The 9,709-nt window shown below is 37.4% G+C and overlaps 2 protein-coding genes across 2 annotated transcripts; both read left to right on the plus strand.

The window, feature by feature from the left end:
* The first annotated feature begins 11 nt into the window (after positions 1–11).
* ccdc86 (coiled-coil domain containing 86) lies at positions 12–3,554 on the plus strand. The gene is made up of 4 exons (XM_079856169.1): positions 12–688; positions 892–1,021; positions 3,010–3,084; positions 3,192–3,554. The coding sequence occupies exons 1-4, from the start codon at positions 165–167 to the stop codon at positions 3,327–3,329; spliced, it is 867 nt and encodes a 288-aa protein (XP_079712295.1). The 5' UTR covers positions 12–164; the 3' UTR covers positions 3,330–3,554.
* Positions 3,555–6,510: 2,956 nt separating this feature from the next.
* LOC307151999 (uncharacterized protein) lies at positions 6,511–8,349 on the plus strand. The gene is made up of 2 exons (XM_079860314.1): positions 6,511–6,603; positions 6,874–8,349. The coding sequence occupies exons 1-2, from the start codon at positions 6,577–6,579 to the stop codon at positions 7,246–7,248; spliced, it is 402 nt and encodes a 133-aa protein (XP_079716440.1). The 5' UTR covers positions 6,511–6,576; the 3' UTR covers positions 7,249–8,349.
* The last annotated feature ends 1,360 nt before the right edge of the window (positions 8,350–9,709 follow it).

Consider the following 9,709-nt stretch of genomic DNA (forward strand, 5'->3'; position numbering starts at 1 on the left):
GTTGCCCTCCCAACCACTAGGGAGCGCTATCGATTACTTCCAAATAATTCTTGGCACTCCCGTTTCTTAGAGGAACACAGGAGGAATACACGTGTGTTTCCGCACATGTGTGTTTTCTAGTACAGTTTAAATAGCTTTATATTTTATCAATCGACACAACGCTAATGATGTCAGCGTCTATAAACATGGAAGTAGACGGTGGAGGTGATGTTATGATGGCTGAAGGCCCCGAAAACGACGCGGATTCTCCCGTTGTGAGCCGCACACGGAGTGGTCGCAGACTCCGGACGCCCGCGGCCAAAACTCCCGTTCGCCGGACCAGAAAGTCTGTTGTCCGAGAAGATCCGGCAGAAAGCATCGATTCTCGACAGGAAGCACCACCAGGTGAATGTACAGCAGATACCAAAGGCGATCAGTGCAGCTCAGTCACAGTAACAGTATGTCCAGTTGAAACTGTGTCAGCACCATCAGTAGATGTCAGTCAAGAGTCAGTGCCGGACACTGTAGATCAGACCAGCGAGAAGGAAAACGTGGTCAATAACACAGAGACAGGGTCCACTGGTCCTATAGACCCCAAGAAAGGGGCCAAAAAAAGGACTCACTCTGAATCCAGTGAGAAGAAAAGTAAGCCTATGCCTCTTGGGAAACCCAAGTCTGGAAGAGTATGGAAAGACCGAAAGAAGCAAAGGTGCATAACATTTTATTAACATTCAGCTTCCTATTACTCTCATCAGGCATCTGGCCTAATATCACATGAGTATTTGTATCTATGTACTTGCATGTCTGTTAATCCAAAATAATAATTTGGTGCATAAACACATCCTCATTGTACTTGTTTGTTTGCTAGTACATTTGTTTCTTCTGCTCAGACGTGCTGACTTTGTTTTGTAGGTTCTCTGCTCTGTTGAGAGACAAACCTCTGCGTACATCATGGGAAAAGAAGATGGAGGCCAAGAGAGAGAAGCAGCTGGTGAAGCAGTACCACCAGCAGCTGAAGGATGAGCAGGCCAGAGAGAAAGAGGTGAGTTTCTGCCCCAAAACTGTGCTTTTACCTCATTATGTATGAATTGAATGTTGTCATTGTTTGTCCCAATTTGCGCACTTCTGCACTATTCTGTGCCGCTTTGTAGTGTAAATAGTGCTAGTAGTGTGTTCACTGATGATTCCAAATAGAAAAAGTGCACTTTAAGTTCCCGGATGATCCATTAAATTAACCGAAAAAACAAAGGCTGCATCCGAAATCGCATACTTCCCTTCTAAATAGTAACCGAAAAACAGTATGTGACAAAATAAGTATGTCTGAATTCACAGTACTCATAAAAGAGAAGGTGAACAGTACCTGGATGACCTATTACTTCCAGTGAGATTCTGAAGTTTGCATATGATGGACAATTTACTGTCCCATGAGGCCACGGGAGAGGATTTGTGAATGACAGTGAAACCACGTAACTGATGCTGGTAGATCACATGATAATGATAACATGGCGAAAGTAGTACGTCCAGATTACTTTCATTCTACACACACTCATCAGGGATGGAAATTAGCACCCGTGTTTTTGATTTTGTGTTGTGGCGGGTAAACTCGCTTCACCTACCGGCCACCGTGGCGGGTAAATAAAGATAGCATACTGTTTCACACGGACGGCGGACACTTTTAGAGGAGGCACACCTTCAAAAAAATGTGGCGTTACATCGCAGGCGTTAAGAGGTCTGCAGAGAAAACATCTTTGCATTGACTTAACATTGAAATCACTCGCGCCTGACACGCTATTCGCGTCCGGTGTGAACGCACCAATGCGACGGTGGAGCGTTTTTAAGATTTCCACTCTGGAGGGTGGTTTCACTTTTTTGCGTTTTTAAGCCCCAAAAACGCCGTCGCCGTCTAAACGAAAGGCACATCTGATAAAATATTTTTACGTTTTCATCCGCGAGCGTTCTCGTGTAAACAGGGCCTAATAGTTTCATTGTTGGGACTAAAAACCTAAAACTGGAAGCCATAAAAGACCACGAATCATCCAAATGCCACATCCAGGTAAAAAAGAGAAATATATATAAGAGAGGAAGAGTGTATAAGAGAGAAAGAGAAAATGTCAGTATTTCATTGAGACTTGAGATTAAATAAACTGCTTAAGTATTGTAGATCTTGTAGTATTAATTTTCACATGCAGTACACATTGTCGGTTAAAAACAAGAAAGTGGCTGGTAAAAACATTGAGTGGCTGGTAGATTTTGAAATCCACCAGCCACAGTGGCCGGTGGACAAAAAAGTAAATTTCCATCCCTGACACTCATACTAGAACATACTTCTTAAGCGGTTGTGAAGTAATTACTGATTCAAAAGTAAGTACCTACTTAAGAGTGTATGCGATTTCAGACGAAGCCATAGTGTGACATGTTGGACACTTCATGCACTCAACTGTCTTAGCTTTAGTTACGTGGGGGAGGGGCTATCAAACTTTGATGAATGACAAAATTGCTGTATAAAATTCATACACGGATGAGTACATGGTGAGTCTGTAGTGTGTGATTTAATTGGGACATAACTTAGATAAAGTCTCACTTATGAATAAACTATTTACTTAGTAGTTACCCTAGAGTTTAAAATTTTGGGGTCAGTAAGATTTTTAAATGTTTTTATCTATCAAAATAAAGAAAAACAGTAATATTGTGAAATATTCTTACAGTTTACTCCAGTCTTGTTCAGAAATCATTCTTGTCACATGATCCTTCATAAATCATTCTAATATGTTGATTTGCTGCTCAAGAAACATTTATTAATAATAATTTAATTTTTATAATGATTAATACTTTAGGAAAACTATGATAATTATTTTTTCAGGATTCTTTGATGAATAGAAAGTTCAAAATATAATTTTATTTATAACATTGTGACCTGTGGAAAATGTAATGAAGATTCAGGCTGGTACAAGTTTTGAAGTTAAACCCTGAAATATCATAGTAATCATTGGTCATATGTGCTTTTTCTCTATTTGTTTATTTTTCTTGCAGGACAAGAAGAAGAGGAGAGCAGAACATCTAAAAAGACGAGCAGAAAATGAGAGAAAAGCGGAGATTGTGCAAGTGGTAAATACAGAATGTCATTTTGCACCAGAATTCAGATGTTTCTCACAGTTGTGAATGTTGTCGCAGTTGTCGTCTTATTTAACTCATGACTGCTTTCCCCCGTTCAGATTAAGAATACAGCAAAGATCAAGAGAATGAAGAAGAAGCAGCTGAGGAAGATTGAGAAAAGGGACACGCTGTCAATGGTGCAGAAAACACCACCCAGTGTCAAGAAGGGCAGAGGGAAAACAGTCAGCAGCTCGTAGAGGGTTTAATGCTCTCATAACTTGCTGTGCCAATCTTTGATGAGATGCGGACCTCAATATAAAAAAACCTATGGAAATGTAATGATTTTGTATCTGTGACTCTAAGTAGACTGCTTTGTATATCACTGAGAGGTTTGAGTTGTGTATCTGCTTCAAATCTCTGAGTCTGATGTAATATTTGTACAGCAACTTCAAAAATGCAAATAAATGTGTTGATTTCATGGACTCCTGTTTCCCATCACTGTTTCATGTGAACATAAGTTTATGTGATTGTCACATAAAAAAAACTAATTAATATCTTCTTGGCTCATGCATGTTAAATGCTTTTTTTTATTATTGTTTTATAGTAAAGGTAGAATTAGTTTCATTTTCAAAAATGTCTTGCATTGAAAAAAACACGGGACTTTCCACTTTTATGGTTTGATATTGTTTGTTATGGCAATGTATCTCGCCGAGATGCTTGCACTTTCGGTTTTTACATGGTGAGATGGAATGACCGGTACTTTTTGAGTACTTAACCATTTCCTTCAGATGAGCAACCTTTGAATGTTTTTTTGTTGTTTGTTTTATCAGTGGCCTGAAGTGAACTAGGAAGGGGATTATCAGGGGTGGAGTTTAAATAAAAGAATAAAAGGGAGACAAACTCATGTTTTGCCTGTAAGAAACACTGTTGAAGAGTACAACGAAAACCAAGAAGGGAGAGCAGAGCACGAACACCAAAAAGCACATACAGGAACCATGGCTACAAAAGCTTATGAATTTTTGGTAAGAATATTTTTAATGCATTTTAAAATACAACCATTTAACATGATATGCTGACATTTGAACAGTATTTTTAACATGAAAGTGTTGCTTTTGTCCAGCCTTACGTGTCCCACTCATGAATGTCTCGACACTCTTTCAGACTCAGTATTATCAGCGTGCTGAATGTGGACCCAGGCAGTGTGTGAAAGGAGACCCTAAAGACACGGTTCCTGTTCCCTACCATGAGCCGTGTGGAAACGCCACCCACACCGTCCTCCGGGTTCAAGAGCCGTTTTCAAGAGAATCTAAATTCTTTTCAGTGAATTTCTTTAATGGCTCTAATGGAGCCAGGGTTTCGGTGGCGACGAAGAGCACTGATACCATCGGGAAACTGCAGCAGGAGGTCCTGAAGCTGAATCCAGACTTCGGAGCAAACCTGAATCTGGTCTACAATGGGAAACCGGTTCAGCAGCAGCAGACACTGTCTGAGCTCCAAGTGAAGCCTGGAGCCATGTTCCTCACCTACCAGAAATGTACAGGAGGTTAAAGACACACATCATTTTTCTTTCTGTTTATCTGTAACTTTATAATGAGAGATAAATCACACTGTGAATGTAACTTACTTACAAACTTTTCCTTGTAAATTTTTTTATTGCTGTTAGCTGATGTGTCATAAATACATAAAAAAAATGTGAAAATACTTGACTCAGTTTAATCATCATTAATGCAACAAGCCCTGATCGCAGATGCAAACATAAAAGAAAGTGCAAAAAATGTGTTATTCGAGCTGCAAGACGACATGAATATAACTTGTTTTGTTCAAGTGTTTTGTTTAACACGATGGGACAAAGATGTACTTTGGTTTGCCGTTTGTTTTTGAAATTCGAGTTCAGGAATTGAAAATGAGTTTTTTTTTAACGTATTTTCAGGGTTTCATCAACAAAACAGTTTCACTTTCAGTCTTTAAGTTCACGGGGGAAAAACAGATAGTAGAAATGGTAATTCTATCTACATAGTTTCTTATGCTATCTAACATCTTATATTTTGTAAAACTCAAGTTTGTAAGACTCATAAATGTCAAACGTCTATGAGAAAAGGAAAATTTTTAACTCAGTTTCTTAATGGAAGCACAAACTTTACATTAAACAATGAGATCATAATCTATTGTTAAATGATCTGTAATTGTGATTTGCACTTTTCTATATGTAAATCTGACTCTTCTATTTAAAAAAAAATAAAATAAGTCTTGAACCACTAGTAATGAATTGTATTATGCATTATTTTCTTATTCAATACTATTTTGTTATGAGCCTCATGAGTTTCAATGGAAGCACAAACATCTGACCGACGAGCAGAGGTGGGTAGAGTATCTAAAAACTGTACTCAAGTAAAAGTACAAGTACTTATAGAAATATTTACTCAAAGTAAAAGTAAGAAGTATCCAATGAAAAAACTACTCAAGTAGCTAGTTACTAGTTACTTCGGATCATATATAGGACTATATATATATATATATGTGTGTGTGTGTGCGTGTGTATATAACATGATATTATTTTGATATTTTTAATTTAAATGACTATTATCATAATTAGATAGGCTATCTTTGCAACAAAACAGAAGAGACAAGCATTATTTCTGCCATCTGTAGCCCGAAAATCATTGCCTGTCCTTTGGTTTGTATAATAGTAACTTATACAACTACATTTGGATTATTAGACAATGTCGAAATAAAGTTTTGCATTCACATTAGGGGACGGGATGAGGAGGAGGGAGGGTCAAGCTAGCCTCCGTTTTGTTTGACAATACGTAGAACGTCAACAATAAGTGACGTCACCCAACATTGCTTAGAGCACCATTAACTATTTCTTTGTTTTATGCCATTATGTATAGTTTTATGAGTTTATTAATGGTACAGTTATTAAACAGTCATTTTTGGCACATATACTGTAAATGTCTGTCCATCAAATTTCCAAACCGCTGGCCGTATGTAGGGTCGCAGGATATTCTAATGATTCTTACACTAAAAGATTGAAGACTTGTAGTATTCTGTGAGTTATATAAAAAAAAAAGAAAGACATTTGCCCCCAGTCTCCCCAAAACTCAATGGTCAACAAGAGACCCTCTTCCTGTATAGGTCATGGGTTGTCATTCACAACAGTGATATTATAATGTATCAGCTGTAATGTAGATCTTAATCACAGTACCATCACCAGATATAACACTGAACAACAGTATGTAAAACAAAAACAAAAAATACACAAGGAAATCAATTTCTTTTGAACGGAATATAAGTCCGGTGATTCCCGTTTTCTCTATAATCCCATGTCTTGATATTGTGATCAAATGCATGGCAGTAGTTCCTGTAAATGGTGTTTTGGTGAGAATGAACCCTTAAGGGGTTGGGCATGCAACAGGGAAGATAGGTGCATTCCCAAAACTCTCTCTATTGACTATATAAATTCAAGCAATACCTGCATTGTGAATAGAAGCAACTCAAGGCAGCATGACTACAGTCATTTACCCAGCACTGGTAAGATGATTTTAAATACATTTTGTTAAGATAAAATGTAAGATATATGTCATTATATATATTGTATTACCATTCAAAAAATTGGTCAATTTAATGTATCCTTGTTGAATAAAAGTATTCATTTATTTTTAAAAAAAAAATCTTACTGACCCAAAGTTTTGAATGGTATATATTAAAGATGAATTCTTATGAAAATTCTCCCTTTACATTTCGTTTTATTGTCATGAGGTGCCCTGCATGCATTCACTGAATATCCTGATTCTCTCTCAGGCTCCAAACCTTTTCCAGCCGGAAACATGTGGACTCAGGGAGTGTGTGAAAGGAGACACCGACCCCCTTCCTGAGCCGCTTGGAGAGGTCACCCACACCGTTCTCCAGGCTCAAAAGCCGGTTTCTTCAGGTCCTAAACGCTTTTTGGTGAATATCTTTGATGGTTCTAAAGCAGTCAAGGTTCCCGTGACTGTGAGGAGCATCGACACCATCGGGAAACTGCAGCAGAAGGTCCTGAAGCTGAGACCAGACCTCAGAGGCTGTGGGGATCTGGTCTACAATGGCAAACCGGTTCAGAAACAGCAGACGCTGTCCGAGCTCCAAGTGAAGCCTGGAGCCACGTTCATCACCTACCAGAAATGTATAGGAGGTTAGAAAAAAAGACTTTTCTTGTCTTCCCATCGGATAATTCATACTGCGGGACTGCCATGTGTCATATCAGATTCGGACACCATCTTACTGAACTTGTATCTAATAATCTTAATGATCTTTTTGCCTACAAGTCTATGTCTAAAGTATTGTTTATGTAGACCAAATATATTTTATGTTTAATACATTTCTATGAACACATTCGTTTTCATAAAAATGTACCAGTTAGGAAGTACAATGTCATTTTGTTGTTTTAATCATTATAAAAGTGTAAAATACCCCAAATAAAGAATGAGAAATGTACAGTATAAATCCATGCTAATTTGTTACAGTATAACTAAGATATTCAGTAACAAAGATGTGTAAAATGCTTTTTTTGTATTGCTTCTAATTCTAAACAACAATACAACATGCAAGCGACAAAAAAAGCAAACAAACAGAAAAGCAATCATGTGTTTTGAGTTGTGGTAATGCATGAGCAGACGTACATGTTGCTTAGTGACTGTGAAAGTGCCTGTCCAAATATGTCCAAATATTATAGGCCTAATGTGCCATGTGCCATATATCAGTCAAAGGTTTGGACACATTTTACTGAATTTATATCTAAAAAAAGTCAAAAAGTATGTAAAAGAAAGATATATATATACGTATATACATACACAAGTTTTTTGTTTTGGTTTTGTTTATTTGTAACTTAATTGGTCAATTAATCATATTATAAATGTAAAAAATAGCAATAGTGAAGAAAGAAATATGTCTATCTATGTACAGTATAAATCCACACACTAAATACCACATCTAAATACATCAATACAACCAGCCCAGTTCATGCAAGCGGAAGTAAAAGCAAACAAACCAAATAAAACAAGAGCAGTCGGTTGCAAATGTTGTGATAAAGCATGAGCAGACTGTTTTTGTCAAGCTGCCACTGACCTTGACTGATGGCACAAAAACGTTACACTTTTTTTTGTCTTGTGTTCTGTACTGAAGCCACAGGAGGTGACACGGCAAAACGGTTTCATTTTCAGTCTGTACACTGTTAGTTTATCGTCCACAATTTATGGAGAAAGAGATAAAACGCCAAATACAAATAACCAAGAAAGGCACTGACAAGAAGGTGGCTAAACTATCATTGTTAAATGTCATGGCTGCCTAAAGCATTATGTATAAGTTTGATCCTTTGACTTACTAATGTAGATCCTTATTCACTGTGCACTAAACAGACTATAATAAACCAATCAACATACTGTAAAACACAATGATTAGTTTGTTTTGAACTGCAAGACAAAAAAGACTGCGATTTCCAGTAATCTTTCACAAGCGTGTATCTCTTAGCAGTCACGTGAACACATCGTTTGGTAAGTTCGGTGGCAGTGCCGAGCTCTTGATTCTTGTAAGTCATGTGTTTGGTGAGAATCTGACGTGTTTACTAGAGACACAAAGCTTTGAAACATGGGTTCTTTCCCAAACAAAGTTTCTCTTTCGCTTTTTAATTGCAGATAGTATCAACAATATCAGATTTCTGGTTGGCATAGATAACAGGAAACATAGAATATATCATGGTATGTGTAAGAAACTCAGAAGCGATCTTCAGCAGGTTTCTTTACTGAGAGGACGAGCTGTCGGTGGCTGCAGTTTATCAAGTCTAACTAAGGCAGAGTACATTGTAGTTGATATAGATTTTAGTGGGCAGTGCTTATATATGGAGACAAAGCACCTTAAATCAGCCTTAAAGCAACCTTAAACAAAGCATGCAAATGAAGTATCCATACAGGTTTAGGAACCCGCCCTATGTTACCAATCCCAATCCAATCAGCATAACTATTCAACGACTGGGACACGGGGCTCCAAGAGCCATTAAAGACAAAGGGTGTGAGTCTCAGTAATCTGACTCATTTAACTTACAATAGAGAGAACAAGAATCTCTTGCTGGAAACTTTGCTTGATAGGCTACACATAATATGAGCAAATGATGCAGTCAGGAGTCTCAGTAACAGTAAGGTTCTTTCCAATTGCAAAAAATTGCAAAAACAAAATTCCAAATGTTTTCTCTAGCATGTGGCGTCAAATATCTAGTTCAAAACTCTTAATAATACTTGTTTCAAGTCTGTCTCCATAAATGAACAAGAGTTATAGTAAAGATTAATCACTTAAAAAAAAAGGTGTTCATTGTTAGTTCAGGGGTAGGCCTAAATAGACAAACTAATGTAGCGTATGCAAACGTATTTTAAAGTTTTGTCTTATATAGGCTAATAATGTTCAGAACATGTAATGCTTTTAAATGATTCAGGACAAGATGCGAATGAAGTCTGATGAGTCTGTCTGAATGGACTTCTCTTTTCTTAATTCAATTCGACAGTTCGACTGACTTCCACTGAGGCAGCTCTCCTTAGAAGGTTGTGATTTTTGTGATAAAAAATGTATCACAAACCCAATTAGACGGGAATATGTGCTTAAAGATTTTGAT

Source organism: Squalius cephalus, assembly GCF_949319135.1.
Source record: "Squalius cephalus genome assembly, chromosome: 2".
Lineage (NCBI taxonomy): Eukaryota > Metazoa > Chordata > Actinopteri > Cypriniformes > Leuciscidae > Squalius > Squalius cephalus.